This window comes from Hyperoodon ampullatus (genome assembly GCF_949752795.1).
Source record: "Hyperoodon ampullatus genome assembly, chromosome: 1".
Lineage (NCBI taxonomy): Eukaryota > Metazoa > Chordata > Mammalia > Artiodactyla > Ziphiidae > Hyperoodon > Hyperoodon ampullatus.
Genome location: NC_136914.1, coordinates 225251573 through 225272575, shown reverse-complemented (window position 1 = coordinate 225272575; position 21003 = coordinate 225251573). Strand labels below are relative to the sequence as shown.

The following is a 21003-nucleotide window of genomic DNA, read 5'->3' as shown; positions in this document are numbered from 1 at the left end:
AGAATCAGCAACATTTGGGGGGTACGGATCCTCCGCTCCCTCATTATTTAGGAATTCTAGTTCTCTCCGGACGTAACAGGCTGAACTTCCTTCCAAGGCATTTGAAAAGAGTTATAAATTAATTGTGTGATTGAGGAAGTCTTGGAAAGACCATGCCTACCCCCTTGTTCCTGCTGGTTGGCTGTAACCACAGCAACCTCTTACTCCAGACCAAAGTTCAGCTACTGTAAATCTTTATGACCATGTTCATAGTCCAATGTTCATTAGTATGACCCTTCCTCATGGAGAGAGAGGTTTTATATTTTACAAGCAAGTGTTAGACTCCATTTCTAAATACTGGACTCCAAATGAGAAGGTCCAGAAATATTATAAAAAGATCTTTGTTTTTTTACCCTAGGATCCTTATTTTCCTGAGAAGATGCCTACGGCAACGAAAAGATTGATGTTCTTATCCAGCTTTGTCACAAGCTTGGGGGCTTTCATCGTAATTTGTTCTATTCTTACAACTCAAGAATGGATTCGCAGTACAGTTAGCATTAGTGACCCTTCTTCGAATGGTAGTGTGATTATTACCTACGGACTCTTTCATGGGAAGAGTGTTCAAGAATTGAATCATGGACTTGCAGAAGCAGACAAAAGTTTTGGAGGTAAATCATAACTCATTTGAATGGATACAGTGAGATTGAATTAACTGGGTAAGATTCATACCGTCCTGTATTTGGGCCAAATAGCCCTTCAAAAATAATTTCCTTGTGAACTTAGCTGGGCTGTAGATATGAACGCATATCTTTAATTTTGAAAATTCACTGAATCATTATTTCAGCTTCCTCGGTTCTGGTTGTGTCTATTAGAAAAACAGTCTAAATCATTCTAGCAGAGGCTATGCTTAAAGAGTACTACAGAGTGTACTGATAGGTAAATAGTTAAGTAAAAATATGGAGCACCAACATGGTAATCTACAGCCAGTAGTGACAGCATTTTTAACTGTATTGACTGGATTTTTAGTTGGAGCAAGAACCTCTGTCCAGAACTTAATTACTGGCATCTACACAAGGAAAAAATAAAGTAGAAAATATGGACAATTTCTTATCCTTATATCTCAAATTCATTTCTTTCACTGATTTGAATTTGCAGTCTTACCTCCAAAATATCTCATTGCTGTTGGAACTGATATTAAAGTCGAATAAATTCGACTTTATTTATAAAGTCGATTTATTTATAAAGCCGATTCGATTTATAAAATCGAAAATTTTACAGGAATTCCTAAATATTTTTTCTGATTTCATACACACTAATGTCCCACTCTCAATGGATGGAAAACAAAAATTCCTTGAGAATGATAAGTTGAATTTAGCTATTTGTTTGGCATTTGAAGTTTGAATATATACCATTATGTTTTCTAAATTTAAAACCAAATTTGTAACTTGTTTACCACCTTAAATTGACTTTGTTTCGAAGGGTGTTGCGTGCAGCTCACTACACAGGCTTTATCAGGTATTATGCAGTCATTACCTCTTTCCTTATAAACGTACATCATTTTCTGCCTTATACAAATATGTAATGTTTAGCCCTCATGCCGTGCATAATGGTGGGACATTAGCTTTTGACATTAGCTCCAAGTTCTAGCTCTAATTTGTGACTTTATTAATGAAATGATTTCCTTAAATCCAGAGCAACATAGTTATATTTCCAAATTACAAATTTGCCTTTTAGACTTTAGCAAAAGCAGCGACTCCCCCAGTATTTTAGCAGCGTTGCACATCTCCTCCGGTACCAGCCTCAGGTCCTCAGGAAAATGAGGACTATTCTCTTTGCGGCGACTAGAAAAGAAGACTTTCAAAGATTCACTACCACTTTCAGTTCTGTGAATAGCATTTGCAAAACCAAAATTTGTTCTACTTCCTGAATTTCCAGACACTTGTAAAATTTTTAAAATATGAGAAAACAGCCTGGGAACTTTTTGATTTTCATACAGTGTCTGTTTGGAACCAGTTGGCTCCAATCTGAGATAACTGGCTTCAATGAGATCCCTGACTCCCTACATCCAGAGCAGCACCGAGGAGGCCCGGGTGGGTCAGCGCCTGGTTCTAGAACCCCATGGGAGTGATGTGAGCATGGTGGCTTTGGGAGGGCAGGGACAGCTGTGGTCAAGGATAGCTCTGAAGGCGGCAGGCAGCCCAGTGGGACCACAGAGGAGGTGGAATATTTGCATTCGCTTTGCCTGGCTCTCTATTTTTACTCTTTTCTTTTCTTTTTTTTTTTTTTTTTCCTACTTTTCCTCTTTTCCCCAGAGAACCACATTCCAACTTCAAGTCACTGCCTCCAGTCACCCCAGGGGCTGTAGAAAATAAATGACCTCCCAAGCACTGAGATGCTGCACAATTGCAGGGCGTTAAAATGTGCTAGGGACCCCTCAGAGCCCAGGGGGTCTTCAGTGTTGATGGTTTTAGCAGTCCTTGAACTGGGAACACTTGCAAACAGTCCTCTCGGAGAGGGAAAAGTCACGTAACCCGAATGTAGATGGTGGTTCAGCTGGTGCAGGTGTGTGGACATGGTCCCCCGGGAGCAGAACTGCAAACGCGCAGTGAGACAGGTTCTTTAGGACCACATGGGCTTAGTTCCAATCAGAAACCAACCATTGGCAGTACAATAAAATCATCGTATAAATGCCACTTTCCTGCCCTGCTGTGGTGGATTGCCTTTTCCTATGAGAAGTTAACCATGTCAGTTTCTTAGCTAGGATGAGTTCACACTGAAATCTCCAGAGAGTAATGAATATTGCAAAGCTCTGCTATATTTCTACATAGGATTTATTACATGGTGCCGATTTGGGGCTATAGATTTTGAAATGAAGTGATGATGGCTGAGTTCAACTTGCCAAAATAATTCCGCCTACAATACACCAGTTGGTGAGGAAAAGAATCAGTCCAACCTGGGGAGGAAACTCTCCGTGGTGTAGCTAGATTGTTCAGGCAGCTCAGGCTCACCAGAAACTCTACTAGCCTCATCCAGAGGCATCCCAGCTTGTCCAACACCCAGATGAAAAGTGCCAGGTGTCCACCAGTGAGCACGTTGCCCTGCTACTCCAAAGACTCTGGATATTTAATTTTGGTTCAAAACAATCTTCCTGAGCAGCTACTATGTGAGTGAGGGGCTTGGATCCCAAGCGGAACTGCACGGAGCTGGGTGGACTCACCACCTAGTCTTTCTAGAGAAAGGCCCCGACCCCATCAGTTAAATCCATCAGCCCACACTACTTGTAGGACAAAGGTGTGTGCAGGTCACTCTGAGAACAAGGGGCAGTTTCACCCCAGATGTGCCTCCCCCTGCCCACCAGTCCCTTTTCACTACCTACCCCTTTTGTTCCGGGGGAACTCAAAGTTGTACTATTGGCTCAAGCTAAAAATAATGAGGAAAGTGAGTCGGCTGCAAAAATCAATGAACTGCAAGAAAGGCTGAACTGAAGAAAAGAGGTTTATATCTCCAGAATTTACAAAAAGCCCCTTCTTACTTCTCCTATCTGCCCACCCCACCCCATACACATCCCATACTTTCCCTCACGGTGGGGGCAACCTATCATTTCCCCCAGAGACATGACCACACTGGACGGTGTAGCAGAAAGGGTCAGAAAAAGCTTCAGCCCATCCTTCTTTCTGAGACACCCCTCGTCAATTTCCGAGAGGCTGAAGCCATCCGCTGGGATGTCCTGGGAGAGCTCCTAGGCCACACTCTGGGATCCATGGAGTTAACGAGCCCTTCCAGGGATACACTGTGGTCCAGGGACTGAGAAGCTCCACTGGGTCAGGCCCCCTGGTGACCAGGTGCTTGAAGAGGGGGTGGAGGCCATTCCTCCACACAAAAAAGCCACCGGCTCTCCCTCAATTTCCGAGGACTTCCTGAAAACCAGAGCTAGAAGGGCCAGGTGGCCAGTGGGGCTTGAGTATAAATGTCCATGCACAGGAAGCCCGGATGTCCCGATGACCCCCATTTGTGCACTGCCCACCACCCAGTACATTTCGGCCTCCCAGCTGCGGGAGCCGTGGCCTCTTTCCCCGGGGCTGCCAGAATCCGAGCGATTAGTTTCAATTGTGAGGTGGCTTTCTCGATTCCGACGCTTGACCCCTCAAAGGAAGGAAAAAGAACAGAATGTATTTGCTAATTTTGTAGGCAGAGAGCAGCTGTCAGATGCTGTGGAGGTTGATCGTGATTTCATGCTCGCCAACTTTCACTGAATTTCCAGCTTTCATTGTCTGAGTTCTGAGCCAGGAATGGGAGGGGAGATACAGCTGTCATACCTGTGTGGCAGGGAATTCAGAAGGCCGAAACAGAATTTGGAAATATGGCAGTTAAAATTAAGATAAATTGTCACATTAATTCATAGAAAACTGTGAGTCAGTAGGCTCCAAATGGACTCCCTTTTGAGAACTGATGTCTAGTAGATCTTACCAACAGTCAAAAAAAAGGTCAAACCTGACTGTCACTTTCTAATCTACTCTGGAAAGGTGGAATGTTCACCATTTGCAAATGAACATCCATTTACAGCTTTTAATAAGAAAGTTTCCCCAGGGCAATTTTGTGCCTTGGACACAGGACATTTTTCCCATGCTGAAATTTTTATTTTCTAGTTAAGTATCCAAATTTTGTCTTATTGGCTAAGGGCAGAGGTCATTTAGTCCCCAGCAAACTTCTGATTCGATGCTGGGGTTGCCTCCTTCCAGCTCAGGCAGAGGCTGTGGGAGCGTCTAACAGAGGGGAGTGGTTCTTGCCGTGGTGACTAAGCTTGGAAACATCTGCAGCATCTGACCCTGCACCTCTGAACAGGTGTGTCCTGCTTCTTGTTTTTCCTATTCTGGTGTCATCTTCCACGAGCTACAAAATAGGTGTGTGCTACATCACAGCCACACCAAGCCCTCACCACTGCATCTCCGGGGTGAGCCAGGCAAAGGAGCTAGAGCCTCGGGCTCGAGGGCAGGGCTTTCGGAACTGTCCCAGCCCAGACGGCTTCCCGGAGGGCAGGGGGCCCATGGGGTCCCACCCATCCCCATGCAGGCAACAGGGGGTGGCAGAGAGGACCGAATTCTCAGTTTAACGGATGCCTTTCAGAGTTCTTACCTGGAGTGCATAACAAAGGGGGCTGCGCTGAGACTTAGCCCTTCCCATGGGTTAATAACAGAAACTTCGACGAGGGCTGGGCACTGCTAGGGATGAGCAGACTGGACGTGTGCGCGCTGAACTTTGTACCCAGGCCCATCTCACTGAGTGGTGAACTCATGGCTCCGTGTTGCTGAACTGGTTTTTCCCTCTTCTGTCCTCTCTGGTCTCCCGTGGGGTTTGAAGGGCTGTAGCTGTGCTCATGGGAGACCATGCCCACGTTTCTTCCTCTTTTTTTGTTGTTTTTTTGGGGTTTTTTTTGCGGTACGCAGGCTTCTCACTGCTGTGGCCTCTCCCGTTGCGGAGCACAGGCTCCGGATGCGCAGGCTCAGCGGCCATGGCTCACGGGCCCAGCCGCTCCACAGCATGTGGGATCTTCCCGGACCGGGGCACGAACCCGTGTCCCCTGCACTGGCAGACAGACTCTCAACCACTGCGCCACCAGGGAAGCCCAATACCCACATTTCTTTTCTCCCGCTCCTTGTCTTTCCTGACTCCTTTCTTGTCCGCTGGCCACACCCTCCTGCCTGCCTGTATCCCCACTCTGTCTGGAGACACTTCCAGCCCTGGGCTTGGCCACGTGACATGGCCACCAGGATGAATTCTCTCACACGAGGGTCTTTACAACCAGACCCCCAACGTCCAGATGTCTGAAGGCAGATTTGCTGGCCAAATCTCTTTCATGCCCACCCTCCGTCCGATGACAGGAAATTTACCTCCCTCACAAAGTACCGCTGATTTAAAAAGAAGAACACCCGAACTAATAACATGTGGGTCTTCAGAGATGGAGAGAGGATGGACCCCGCACATGTATCGTCACATCTTATCAGGAGAGTTGAGCCCGTCTGGCCAGCACGGGTAGGGAGGTAGAGTCAGACTAAATGTGTGCAGAGTCGGGGCCAGGCTGGCAGGAGCTTTGGAATCCCGTCTTATGAAGAACACACTGGGGTTTATATCCCTTTTCAAATACTGGGAAAGGCTCCAGGCAGGAGAGGAGGGAGTGGATTCTGCGTCGCTCCAAAAGGAGCATTAGGATCCAGGGTAAATGTTGTAGAGACACAGAATGAAAAACCTTTAAATGACTAAGGAGACACAGTGATGGAAAAGGCCACCTTGCAAAGAGAGGGCTCCTTGCTGCCAGGACACGTTTCGGGAGGAGGCTCCAGATCTCCTCTGGCTCCCAGGGCCCCATTCCTGAAAATGTGCCATCCACAGCGGAACAAGAAGGCTTCCGTGGCCGTTCTGGTTTCTGTTCTTTAAAGCTGCTCTGGGGTGAAGATGTGAGAGGCTCCTGCCCGCTCCCAGGGGACCTGAAAATCAGGAATAGAAAGAAGGAAGCTTTTACTTTTTCTTTCCCACCCCCATCATGGTTCTAACACCTTGTAATTCCCAATGATGGTGTTAGTACATTGCTAAGGACTCTGAAATCTTTTTCCCAATTTACTTTTTTCCTTCTGTCGCTGTGACTTTCACAGACCCTCTTGGTAAACACTTTATTGAATGTGGTGGCAATCTCCTAAGGGCCTGAAACACACTGGCTGCTCTTGGAGATGTTTATAAACGCGTGGCTGGGTTTCCAGGTAAGTGTGGGGAGAGTGCGTCTCTGGTGTCTGCTCAATTTGTAAACCAAGGAGGGAGCGGAGGAAACAGATGTCTGGGGAGGCTGGCTGGTGGTGGTTAGAAAGAGGAGAATGGCAAAAGCAGGAACTGATGGCAAACGGCCCAGGGCACCTGTGTTTCATTTTACGCAAGTGCATATCCACCTCTGGAGCTCCCCTGCCCTTAAGAAAACTGCAGGGCTTCCCTGGTGGTGCAGTGGTTGGGAGTCCGCCTGCCGATGCAGCGGACATGGGTTCGTGCCCCAGTCCGGGAAGATCCCACATGCCGCGGAGCGGCTGGGCCCGTGAGCCATGGCCACTGAGCCTGCGCATCCGGAGCCTGTGCTCCGCAACGGGAGAGGCCACAGCAGTGAGAGGTCGGCGTACCGCAAAAAAAAAAAAAAAAAAAAAAAAGCAAATTTTATGAAAAGGCTGACAGTTTCTAACCCCAGCGCCTAAGCGGGTAGAATGGGGCACGCGAGGGTGGACCTGGCCTCCGGTCCAGAGTCGGTCTTTGCATTTGGTGCTGTGTACTTACCAATCATTGCTTTAGTTTTAGGGACATTGAACAGTTCTTCCCCAAAGACTCTGCACTTCGTGGTCATCGTGTTCCTGGTCCTCAGTTTGTTAATGTCGCTGCTGAGCTCTGTGTTCACCTTGTACAACAGCATCAGGAATCCCTATCAGACGTTCTTGGGGCCGATGGGGGTGTACACCTGGAGTGGACTCAGCGGTGAGTATCGACCGAGAGGACGCGCTCTCTGCCTCTGTCCCCCTGCTTCCCTCTCACACACGTGGACACACACGGTCATGGTCGAGCCATGGGCATTAAGAGGGCCCCCTGTGTGCTGAGTTGCGTGCTGGCGGCTGAGGTTTATTTTTGTAAACTTACAGCATTTATTCAGTATCTTTGGAAATAAAATTCTGTTTTAGGTGCCCAGGTAAGAGACCGGAGTGAGGTGAGGAAGGCGTGTTAGGAGTTAAAATATATGACGTACCCAGTCTTTGCTTTGGAGTATCTGGTGTAAGGAGTTGAACACACGCATCCACAAAGCATTCCCTGGGCTCCTGTGGTGTGCTTGACTCCAAATTAGGCTCCATGTGGTGTGTGGAAGTCAACACGTGAACACACATGCACACACATGCATGTGTGTTATTTAGTCTCCTTCTTGCCCTCATAGAACAGCAGTCAACTTGGCTTAAAATCTAAACCTGATTGTGGCACGGAGAGCCACCAAGAATGTCATTTTGGAGACTCTGGGGCCAGTGCCCTTCTTATGGGCAACCTGTGAGTCCCGGATGTTGCTGGGCGGTGTTGCTAGGTTGTGTTACTTGTTTGCTGGGAAAGGTATTGGGGTGGGGGATGGGAAGTGGAGCCCAGCTTGAGTCACAGTGTTTTGGACTTTCTCTGGGTCTCATGGACTCTGTGGCCACTGTGTCTGCCCAGGGACGTGGTCACGTGGGAGCCTCGTTGCCGGGCAGCCGGGTCTCTCCTTCTCTTTCCCTCCCTCCACCATGAGAACCTGATCTCGAGATCGGGTCAGAAGCAGCCCATCCTACTAACCAGACGGCTCTGGAGGTGCTCGTGTATAAGCCACAGGTGGTGCATTTTTTAAAAAATAAGATACTTTATTTATTTATTTATTTTTATAAATTTTTTTTTTAATTTTATTTTTGGCTGTGTTGGGTGTTCGTTGCTGCGCGCGGGCTTTCTCTAGTTGCAGCGAGCTGTGGCTGCTCTTCGTTGTGGTGCGCGGGCTTCTCATTGCGGTGGCTTCTCTTGTTGCGGAGCATGGGCTCTAGGCGCATGGGCTTCAGTAGTTGTGGCACGTGGGCTCAGTAGTTGTGGCTCGCGGGCTCTAGAGTGGAGGCTCAGTAGTTGTGGCCCATGGACTCAGTTGCTCCATGGCATGTGGGATCTTCCTGGACCAGGGCTCGAACCCGTGTCCCCTGCATTGACAGGTGGATTCTTAACCACTGCGCCACCAAGGAAGCCCGGTGGTGCATTTTTAACACAGACCAGGAACGTTCAGGGGCAAAGAAAGGTGGCCTGGATATTAGGCTGTAAGGAAGCCTCGGAGGAGGCGCTCTGGGCAGCAGCTTTCTCCTGTCCTCCTGCTGAGAGGCCGTCCTCACACGGGCCACTGCAGGTGGCTGGAGGGGCCCCTGTGCTGTGGCTCCCCATGGTGCTGTGCTGAGAACGAACACCCGGCTCTTGGGGGAGGGAAGCCCTGACTGCAGCCCTGGCTGGTGCGAGTGTGTAAACACTTCCACTGAGGCCTTTTTCAAGCTAATGGTTGAGGAGATGTGTGAGCCAGTCCCAGCCCAGCATGGATACAAGGGAGAGCCATGCAACTCACTGCTCAAGCAAGCGCAGTTCATAACTATCGTGCACCACAATGGTGGAAACTTGGGCTGCCCTGGGCAAGCCTGCACCATGGCCACGTTGCACGCTCACCCCTCAGCTCTGAGCGTTTGGTGTCAGGCTGGTGTAGCCACATCCACACAAGACTAGCCCTTTCCTTTCTTTCTGTGATTTTACTACCCGGTGGTAAAAACAAACAAATGTCCCAATTTAAAGGGCATCTGCTGTGGACCAGGCACAACAGTCCTGCGGAATGAGTATTCCTGCTGCCTGGCTCACAGTGGAGCTGAGGGAATTGGCTCTAAAGTCAGAGATCCTCATCCAGATGCCAGGGTTCCTAGCCCCAAGCTGTTTCTAGTATGCTCGTTCACCTCCATCAACCAAAGCAAAGGCAAGACTCATTGGCACTCATTGCCAGGGTAAAAAATAGATTCTATTAATTTTTGCTCATATGATTAAGAAGCTAAGTGACGCTGTGGCTTCAGGTACAGCTGGATCCAGGGTCTCAGCCAGCACCGTCAGAACTCTGTTCTCCTCCAGTGTTCCCTGTATCATTAAGCAGCTGGGCTGGTCCTCTTAAAGGCAGGAGGGCTGCCAGCCCTTCTTGGCCCATCACCAATGCAGCAACCCCAGGAGGAAAGACGACTTTTCCCCCCAAATCTGACTCTCACTGGAATTGCCCTTCTCCATTTCTGGAGCAAGCTCCATGGCCGGCAGGGTTGAATTCACAGACTGAGCCCCTTGGCAGAGGACTGACCACCTGGGAGCTGGGGAGGATGGATCCGAGAGGAACATCGGGCTCTCGGACCAGACGGGAAGGTCCGATGTGGGCCCAGTGGGACAAAGCCGGACCCCGTTCGTCGGTCTCCACCTGCAGGGCTCGGAGCGCATCCCTCCAGCTCGGCAGGAGGGAGCCCCAGGCTTTCAGTCTCTTTCTCCATGATCGAGTCTAAGCTGGCTTTGCACAGGGCACGTTTGTGGAGGAAAACATGGAACATGGGGCCTGCAGCCTCCCTCACCCTGGTCCCCACCTGCTTCTAACGACAAAGAATTGTTTACCAGGCAGCAAACTCCCGCCACGTTCCCTCCCAGGCTTGGGGCAAGTCCTGACACACAGAGAGGCTGTGAGCTGGGCAGAAACACACTCGGAGACTTTGACTTTGCTTCTCTGTTCAGCATTTGGCTTTGCCTCTGAAGGCCTTCACAGCCTCCAGCTTTGATAGGGCAGACTTGGGCCTCGAGTTTGGTCGGGGAACTTCGTGAAAACTCAGTTCACGGGAGGCTCAGCCTGCAGAGGGTTTTGGCCACAGAGATGCCATCACTGTGTCCTTGCCTTGGGTCACCGTGGGGAGAGGGCAAGGGTCAGGCTGCCCACAGGGGTCCTGGAGGCAGAGGAAAGGGCCACACACCCCTCTCCAGGCTGGGCTTGGACACCCTCTCCTTGGCTGCAAGGAAGAAGAGGGCGTGGTTCGCTAGTTTGTTTCTGAAGGATCGGGTGGGGGTTCTGCTTTTTTGAAATATTTATTTATTTATTTTTGGCTTGGATCTTCGTTGCTGTGTGCAGGCTTATTCTAGCTGTGGCAAGCGGGGGCTACTCTCCTTTGAAGTACACAGGCTTCTCATTGCGGTGGCTTCTCTTGTTGCGGAGCACGGGCTCTAGGCACACGGGCTTCAGTAGTTGTGGCACACGGGCTCAGTAGTTGTGGCACGTGGGCTCTAGGAGCACGGGCTGCAGTAGTTGTGGCTCACAGGCTCTAGAGTGCAGGCTCAGTAGTTGTGGCGCACGGGCTCTAGAGCGCAGGCTCAGTAGTTGTGGCACACGGGCTTAGTTGCTCTGTAGCATGTGGGATCTTCCCAGGCCAGGGCTCGAACCCGTGTCCCCTGCATTGGCCGGTGGATTCTTAACCACTGCGCCACCAGGGAAGCCCTGGGATTCTGCTTTGAGGAGAAAAATACCAGCATCACCTCCCAGGCCCCTGTGCCCTCTGACCCCAGCCTGGCATGGCGCAACCCTGACCCCAGGGGATAGAACTGTAGTCTGAGAGATGATGGAGCCCGAGAGAACCCTGCAGACGGTGTGTCCCAACACATTTGATCCTCAGTCCAGGAACCGAGAGCAGAGAGTAACCCGGCAGGCCACACGGCCCGATGGGGACAGGCTGGGGTGGGAAGCCAGTGTCCCGAGCCTTCAGGGCCTCCTCCTTCTACCAGGGGCTCCCTCCAGGCCCAATAAATCTTCTGTCCCAGAAGCCGGACGACAGGCTGTGAGAGGCGTGCCCTTTTTCAGGGGGCTCAGGTCAGCATCCGTGTCCATGGCGGCCCCTCCCAATTCAAATCAAAGCATCCACTTCAGGAAAAAGCATTTAACCCATTTCCATCCTACCCCTTTATGACTAAGCTTTCATTAGAAACTTCCCAAGAGCAGGATGAAGGATAATTAAGGGGTGTGAGACGCATAGCACAGAGAGGAGGGGTTTTGTATGTACCCACTCCTTTTATTATTAAGCAATAAAACCATTAGGTTGAGGATGAAAGACCGTCATCATGGAGAGTGAGAACTCCTCATGCAGAAGCCCTCTCATTAGGGCGTCTGGAGGGCCGTTCCCTGGGTGTGGGTTACGATCAGGACAAGTTTGATGCCAAAATGTCCTTCTAGTTCTGGGTAAATGTCAGCAGATGACGAGTCATGCAGCCTGTGTCCCAAAGGACTTCAGTCCTGGGGATTCCCGGACAGCCAGCTGGCGCGCTCAGGCCCCACCCCACCGGACGGTGCACTGGCAGCATCACGCCGTCTGGAACGTCTGCGCCCTGACCTTCCTCCTCCCGCCTTTTTAAACAGCTTTATTGAGAGATCACTCACATACCATACAGTTCACCCATTTAACCTGTGCCATTCAGTGGTTTTAGTATATTCACAGATCTGTGCAACCATCACCACAGTTGATTTTAGAATATTTTCATGGTCTCAGAAGGAAACTCCTCCCCCCAGCCCATCCCCAGTCCTAAGCAGCCATGAATCTACTATGTGTCTGTAGCTCGCCCAATTTGGAAGATGAGGGATGAGGTTCAGAGAAGCTAAACTCATCTCCCAGCGCCAGTAGCTGGAGCCCTTGAACCCTGCTCTCTCTGACTCCAGAGCTATGTTCCTTAACTAGGCCAAAGGAGCTTTCCAAAGTCAAAATGCGGGAATGTGCTCTAGTGAAGGACATTGTGAAGAATAAAAAAGGGAAGATAAAAATTTTAAATGCTCTTCTTTTTTTTTTTTTTTAATATGAATTCATTTAATTCCTACAACAACCCTTCCAGGTAGGTATTATTATTATTATTACTTTTTTAAACATCTTTATTGGAGTATAATTGCTTTACAATGCTGTGTTAGTTTCTGCTGTAAAACAAAGTGAATCAGCTATACGCATACATATATCCCCGTATCTCCTCCCTCTTGCGTCTCCCTCCCACCCTCCCTATCCCACCCCTCTAGGTGGTCACAAAGCACCGAGCTGGGCTGCTTCCCACTAGCTATCCATTTTACGTTTGGTGGTGGCATGGACATATATACGCTACTAAAATGCTCTTCTAAAATGAGTTTAGTAAAGAGATCCTTCCTGGTTAAATGCTGTGCTCTATTGTGTGTAGAATGAAACCCCGGCTCCCGAGCCGGCATTCAGAGCTCTCCAGGTGGGCTCATCCTCTGTATCCAGTGCTCAGGACCCTCAGTACCCCTCCCCATCAGATGAGCTTGTGCCTCACAGACCCGGATGCTCTGAGTTCATCAACCACCACGAGTCTCTGTTTGGGCTGCCTTTTCTGTTTGTCCTTCCTCAGCCTTCCCATCCCGCGGGTCTCTCTAGAGAGTTTCCCCGTTGACCCCCGTGTTCAAGCATTTATTCATCACTCAGGCAGTACACCTGCTAGGTTCATTGCCCAGGCAAGTGGGCAGAGCAGCTCCTTCTGAAAGGACTTGAGCTGAATGTTGGTCCCTGTCCACAATTGCCCTGCACCCTCTTTAGCATTTGGAGCCTAGGATCTGGCTCGTGCCTTTCATTTCTTTTACATTTTCCCTAATGCTTAAGAGAGAGTAAAGCCCAGTGTAGATATTCAGTGAATACCCATAGAGAACGTGTGATAAAGGAAAGCAGTGACATTAAAACATGTATCACCATGTTACCTATGAAACTATTTCTTCCTTTCAGCATCCTTCGTATTCCTAACCATGGTGCTCTTTGTGGGGAACACACAGTCCAATCACCTCTCAGAAGAGCTGGCCCAGAGGCTCTACCCGCTTTATCCAGCAATCACTCACCAAGGAACCTCCCACAGTTATGGATACTCCTTCTGGCTCATCCTGCTCGTCATTCTTTTAAACACACTCACCGTGGTCATCATCATCTTCTACCAGAAGGCCAGATACCAGTGGAAGCAGGAGCAGAAAAAGCCCATGGAATACGCCCCAAGGGATGGAATTTTATTCTGAATTCTGTACCCGCATTTGGTGGTTAGGTCTACTCTGTTGTATGCCAGCTCCCCGAGCAGTAACTGGCTGGCTTGTCTGCATGATCAGCAGGTAAAGTGCAGGCCTGTTTGACTGTCATTCTGTGACAGTTTTTGTATCTCATGACACTATGTTCTTCATAACTGATGTACCCTTGAAAAAGGATTCTTCCCGTGAGGCTGGGGAAGATGAAAACGAAAGCTCTCCAGTCCTTGCAGTGTTCAAAGCAGTAGAATGATTGTGAGCCTATGGGCCCTTCTGACCTGGTCTCAATCTCTTAGGTAATAAAGGTTTGGGTTACGCACCTTCCCTTTGAGTTGCTCAAAGCACTTTGGTACCTATGATCTCATTCACCTCAGGAGAGACCACGCATTTTTATTCCACTCTATGAACGAAGACTTCCAGGCACAGAGAGATTCAGAACTTGTTTTTCCTGGACCAGGTGTTGGAAGCAAAAGGAGAGACTTAGGGGTGTATGACCTGGTCCTCTGGACCCTCAACCGCCAATATAACTTAAACCCAATGGTGAGTAGAAATGCTGATATTCATTTTTGAGTTTCCAAGATGGGGTTTTTAAAAATTTTTAAATTTTTTAATATTTTTTGCGGTACGTGGGCCTCTCACTGTTGTGGCCTCTCTCATTGCAGAGCACAGGCTCCAGACGCGCAGGCTCAGCAGCCACAGCTCACGGGCCAAGCCGCTCCGCAGCATGTGGGATCTTCCCAGACCGGGGCACAAACCCGTGTCCCCTGCATCGGCAGGCGGACTCTCAACCACTGAGCCACCAGGGAAGCCCCAAGATGGGTTTTTTGTAGGGAAAAGATTAGGAAGGAAGAAGATCAAGGAAAGATTAAAATTATAGCCCTACAGCCTCATGCTAAGAAGGTTAAATATATTTTTGCTTTAAAAAGATTGTGGTGAATTCAGTCAAAAGAGAAATGTCATATTGTGGTAAGTTCTAAAAACCCCATCAACCAACCCTCTGCTTAGCTGCTGCAGTGTCCCCGACACAGGTGTAGATGGTCAGGTGGGTGTGTATCACCCATCAGCAGACTCCTGCCCAGCCAGAGTCTAAGAAATGGGTTCCAGCTCTATGGCTTGCAGGCATACCCTGATGGTAGGTGCACAGCACAGGTGATGTGTTGTGCACAGCAGGGCAGGTGCACAGCACAGCTGATGGGTTGCCTTCTAAGAACAGGTGGATGGAACGAGTTCATGGCCTCATGAGAGGACAGTGGGTGACCTGGAACATTTTAAAAGACACCAGATGGATTCGACCTACTTCGCCAGTAGGATATTCTCCCGGAAAATCACTTTGAGAATCTTTTGGGCTTGCCAGAGCACTGACAGAATTCTGAAATCATCACCTTTCACGTCTTGATGGAACCAGAGCCAAAAGAAGCAGAATTCTCTTAGTGTAATTTACAAAGCAGCGGCTCTTTGGACAGGAGGATACATCCTTTGTGAAACTAGCAGAGATTAACCATCTTCTTACCCATTACTTTTTAACAATCTGTCTTAGAAATAACATTTTTCATTCAAGAAATATGCACTGAATACCTGCGATGTGATTAATGCCTTGCTAAGCCAGGTACCTGCGCCCACGGAGATCACAACTGAACAGTTAAGACAGACATTCAAAAAGCAGTCACTAATTCCGTGTGAAATCCATTCTTAGTCACAAAACTGTGTTCATTCTTTGAAAGGTCAGTTCTCCATAACCTCCCTCCGCCAAATCCTACTAAAGTCAAAATTACTCTAATAGATCAACTTAGTGTGAAACTGAACATATTAAAAATATGATTACCCACAGTGAAACTGTTGTAAATTCTTTGAAGCTAAAAACATTTATGATCTTTGGAAGTTTGAATTTTATATCAGATTTTGATAATAAGGATGGGTAACAAAGAGGAAACAGATGAGGGTAACAAATTTGCCCTCACATCCTGCATCAGTACAAAAGATTCTGTAGCTGGTGAAGACTGTGTTTATTCATCTCAGCATTGGAACAGAGCTTGGTTTCTTTAGAGGACAAACTGTCTTAATCCTTATATCATAAATGGTCTTTGAGGAACCATTTAAGACACGGGAAAATCAGGTAAGTGGAACTACAGTTCACAGTTCGGGAGATGAAGAGCTTTGCTCTCTTACTACGTCTGAAGGTAGAAAGTTAAGAAGCTGCCTGTGTGTTCACTGGAAATCTTCTTAAGGAAGGACAGGGCTTGCTGACTATTCACAACCACAAGCAATGTGGCACGACCCAACTCTGGCCTCCTGCCCTGACCTAACTCTGGCCTCCTGCCCTGGCCCCCGAGATGGGCCTTTTAGTGAATGTCCCTGGGGCAGGGACGGGGACTGACTTTTTTTCAGGGAAAAAAGTGCCATTGAATAGTAATTTGCTGTTCTAAAACTACTAATAAATGTGCATTCTCTGACTTTTCTTGTAATGGAAACACCTGAAACACTATTTTGTAGGGGTCCAAACTGTTCCATGAAATATGAATGTTTCAAGGGTCGTGATATGGCCCCTAATCAGTCCACGTGGTCCTGTTAACGAGGAGCTAGTTTACCATATAAAATATCGTGCTCTTCAGTTTTATAAGAACATAGAGTCTGTGACAATAATTGTAGGGAAAGTCGTACTTTACACTAATGTCAAAGTGATGGGGCTCCTCTGATGGGCCGATGCTTGCAAAGCACGGTGGCAGACAGGGGCCTTAACCTCCAGTTAAGCTTCGCCTTCATCATTACAATTTGATTTGATCATCTCAACAAAGCCTGTGGACCAGGCAGGGCAGGGGGAGTTGTCTCCTTGGATATGCCACTTCTCTGGGTCTAATGAACTATCCTGCAGCCAGCCCCACGTGGCCATACAGGATTGGTACCTGTGGCACATAGCCATACCGGTAGACAAATCAGCAGCCTCCTGCCTTCTGATTGGCCTCTTGGAAGCCCTAGGAACCGGCAGTTCGGCAAAGCATAGGCAGGTGCCAAGCAAAGTTCCAGAACAGGTTCTCCCTCTGCCGCCCCATCACCCACCCAGAGTGCATCCTTCTTTTTCACTGAAACCAGCCACTGAGTGCAGACTTGAAGCCGGGTTCTTCGTTGTCTAATCTGATGTCTTTCTATAGCCTGGACCAGGACGCAGAGCAGGCGCGTGTGGGACCGGATGTCTAGGAGTCAGGAGGCTTTCTGATTCTGAAACTCCAGCTTGGAGGGAAGCCAGGCTCCTTGGTCCCTGAGCCCCACGGGGATCTCCTGACCCTGGGACCCAGATCTCCCCCGAGGGCCTTGGATACATAGGTCCCCCCGCCAGGGGCGTGGAGGGCTGATGCCTCCGTAGCAGCTGGGGCTGCAGTCTGCTCTCTGGGCCTCATTCGCTGTCCTCACCCCCAAACACCCCCCGACCCAGGACACAGGACCCAGTTGGAGGCTCCATCTGTACACTGCTCTGACATCTCATAGGAGCCGCAGGAAGCCAGCAGTCCCCCTCTTCTCTGAGCTGTTCTCATGAGGAAAAAATAAGTAATAAATAATAGAAATGACAACCAGTGTGGGATTGAGCAGGGAACGTCTGCAGTCAGGCTGTCTGGGGTGGAGAAGTTAATCTCAGCAAGCCTCATCCTAATCATCTGTGAAGTGGGATCACAGTACCAGGCTTCGCTCTCAGCAATGTGAGAATGAACTGTGATAAGGGACGTAAAGAACTCGGGGCCTTGATAACTGATGGCCATCCCTCTCCTCACAGAACTGGGAGCCTGCAGAGCGTGGTGGTGGCAACTTTAAAAGCTAGAGAATGTTGCCCCTTTAGCTACCACATTAATAATTCGTTTGTTCTGTAAATGAGCGACAAACAACCTAAACCCGGGGAGGCTAAGAAACTTGCCCAAGTGGCCACAACCGGCAAGTATCAAAGCAGCACGAAAAACAGGCCTCTGGGCCCCTGTTCTTTTTCACTAACGTTTGATTCGGTTGCAGAAACATTTGTCTGCATCCGGCTGAGGGTGGACCGAGAGGACAGAGGAGAAGGTCCCTGCCTGTGAGCTCTGCTCGAGAGGAGGCATGGCCTTCGCGGTATTGCCCGTGGGGCTAAGCCACACATTTCACCGCATTTGTGTGTCTCACAGTGGATCTGGATCTGGTTCATTCAGAGCACAAAGGAGCAGCTTGCTCAGGCAAAAGCACCCAATTTGTTTCAAATAAATCCTCAGCTGGGCTGGAGAGGGCGGGGTCCCCCTACGCGACCCTCCCACACACACGCAGATGAGGCAACGCCCCGTGACCTAAGGACTTTGTGCTTCTTAAAATAGAAAGCGAGGCCCAGGTTACTCGTGGTGACCTGGGTCACTGGATTACTAAAGCCGAGCCGGGCCCAAGGAGGAACCGAGACCTGGGGAGTCTGTGGAAAATTAAATGCCCTGAATGCGTCTGCACGGAAGGTGAGCCCAGGCTGTTCTCCCTGCTCTTCCTGCTCTGAGATCTCACGCTGCCCGCAGACTCTGAAAATTCTTAGAGCATCACTTAGAATTCCAGGCAACGTCCTAGTTACAAAAAAAGAAAAGTGAATCTGTCTTTGTGACAGGCTTCAGACCATGAAGATTTCATTTTCAAAATGTTTAAATATTTAGTTAAAACACAAAAATTTAGCTAGAAATACGTTGTACTTTACGAGTATTCCTTTTAAATGAACACCCCTCCTACCTCTGTCTCCCGCTTCTCACCAAGAGGCGCAGACGTCATCATTTTTAACCTTGACCCTTTGTAGAACGCTCTGCCCCCTGGCTGTCCTGGAACAGGACACGCCCACAAAACGGTCCCTTCCGGAAGCAGGGGTTTCTGCTTTTCTAATTCAGTGCACAGATGGTGGGTCTTCCAGAAAAGAGTGTGGTCACAGCAAACGTCACCGACTCTCAATGTGTGCTTCCCCTAAATGCTCTACAGGCGAGAATCCATCGAATCCTCCTGGCAAAAGCAGGTGCCGGTTTAGAATGAACTCATTCCACAGATGAGGACTGAGGCTTACACTGGTTAAATGGTGTGTCCACCATCCCACAGCCAGGGAGACATTGAGCAGAGATTCCAGCGCAGACTGTCTGCCATGTCTTGGGTGAGGCACGTGCCCTGGGGGCCAATCATCTTACGGTGGCCCCTTGTGTCTGTATCAAAGGGCTGTAAAATGCCCCACGTGCGCATCCACGCACTAGACCTTGGCCTGCATCAGGTGTCCTCCTGGTACGTTTGCTGGATTAACTAAGTTTGCTGGATTTCTGAAGTGCTGAATCATTCTCCTTTGGCTTAAAAGTTTAACTATTTTCACCAGACACTCCACACTGAGTGTTATCTTTATGTACTTAAGGCAGACTAACCTCTTCCTGATGGCTCCATCACTGTGCTAAGTAGAGGTTAAGTATTCTGTTGAAGGCAGGTGAGGCAGTACAGAAAGCACATGCTTATGTGCTGAGACTTAGGATTTAGTGAATACACAGTGAACAAATATTTATTGAGAGCTAAGGCTATTTAAGACGGGTGGAAGAAGGTGGGAACCCAGCTGGACAGACAGACCTTGCGTCCACCCTGACGAGGCTTTCCAGCAGAGCCTCTTTGGGAGCGTCTAGAAGGTGAACCTAGACTAATTGGGAAGGTTCCCCGAGAAAGACGTGGCCTTTGCTCCACCCCGAATTCTGTGACCTTAGAGAGGATCTAATCCAACCCTCGGGTTACACAGAAAGCAAGGGAAGCTCAGATCTAGCAAGTCGAGGGTTTCTAATCTCTGCTTCCTCATTTGAAAATAAGAAATAAAAGGGTAGAGGAAGATTTAGGATCCTCTAAGTTCTTGTTTTTTTCTTCTTAATTTCATTCAGTTTATTGTTTAAAGAAACATTTACATAAACACAAAATGTGAACAGGTCAAGGGTCCAAGTATGCAGGACACATGTGACAAGTGTCTCCCAGGGAACTTCCGTTCCTATAAAAATCTTGTTTTTGCGAATGCTGCTATTATATTCCATGAGGGGTATAACAAGCCTGCTCTGCAGGGGTCTTACTTTGCTGTATAGTGTTGTTGAAACGTTCCTTTCAGCATTTGCCTCACAAAAGTCAAATAACGCTGTCTGCAGCAACATGGGTGGACCTAGAGATGATCATACTAAGTGAAGTAAGTCAGACAGAGGAGGGCAAATATCATCTGATATCACTTATATGTGGCATCTAAAATATGACACAAATGAACTTATCTATGAAACAGAAACAGACTCACAGACATAGAGGACAGACTTGTGGCTGCCAAGGTTGGGGGGAGGGATGGACTGGGAGTTTGGGATTAACAGATGCAAACTATTATGTACAGGATGAATAACCAACAAGGTCCTACTGTATTAGCACAGGGAACTATATTCAATATCCTGTGATAAACCATAATGGAAAAGAATGTATATATATATATGTATAACTGAATCGCTTTGCTGTACAGTAGAAATTAACACAACATTTTAAATTAACTATATTTCAATAAAATAAATTTTTTTAAAAAAAAGCACACACAAGAACCTCAGAAATAAGGCCAATGAATGAATGCTGATGACAATCAGGTACACTGGATAGGATAAGAAAAATTCGCTTCACATTCCAGAATGAGAAATCTTGGAAAAAATTTTCTCATTTCCAGACCCTTCCATTTTTATTTACAAATGAGTGCCCAGGAGCTCGTGGTGTACTGTTGAGGAAACTCTGAGGTCGTGTGTCTGGGGGCTGTGTGGCTTTTTACTGAGCGTACCAACCCACACGTGTTTCACACCCTGCTGTGAACGCAGTGCCTTTGGAAGGTTTTTTGGCTGTACCCTGACCCAAGTCAGTTAATGCCACTGCACCTGATAAACTGCCACCCCCAGTGTGGCTCAATGCAAACATCTAGCTTAATGCCTCCATGAAAATCTGGCTGTCATGGACTCGTTCAATCAAATAAAAACTTGTAGAGGATTTTGATAGCAAGATAAATGATGCATCACTTTTTCAGAGGGTCGTAGAGATGGATGACATTTAAGATGCTCATGGCTAAAGATCAGGAGTTCTTAAACCTTTTGGTCTCAGGAGGACTCCTTTGCACTCTACAGATTGCTTGGGGACCCTCAAGAGCTTTTGTTTATGTGGGCTGACTGTACTGATACTTACCATATTAGAAATGAAAACTGGTAAGTTTTCACAATGATCATTTTTTATTTATTAAAAAACCCCAACAAATCTATTACATGTTAATATGAACAACATATTTGAAAGAAAAATAACTATATTTTTTAAAACAAAAAATAATTTAGTGAGAAGAGTGGCATTCTTTTGTATTTTTGTGGATCTCTTAAGTATCAGGCTTAACAGAAGACGCTAGATTCTCCCGTCTGCTTTTG

At 48.1% G+C, this 21003-nt stretch overlaps 1 protein-coding gene across 1 annotated transcript; it reads left to right on the top strand.

The window, feature by feature from the left end:
• Positions 1-418: 418 nt before the first annotated feature.
• On the top strand, positions 419-13588 carry CLRN3 (clarin 3; the record flags this gene model as incomplete). Its single annotated transcript, XM_079706248.1, has 3 exons — positions 419-647; positions 7303-7482; positions 13308-13588. 3 exons carry the CDS (start codon positions 419-421, stop codon positions 13586-13588), a joined length of 690 nt encoding a protein of 229 aa, XP_079562374.1.
• Between the last annotated feature and the right edge of the window lie 7415 nt (positions 13589-21003).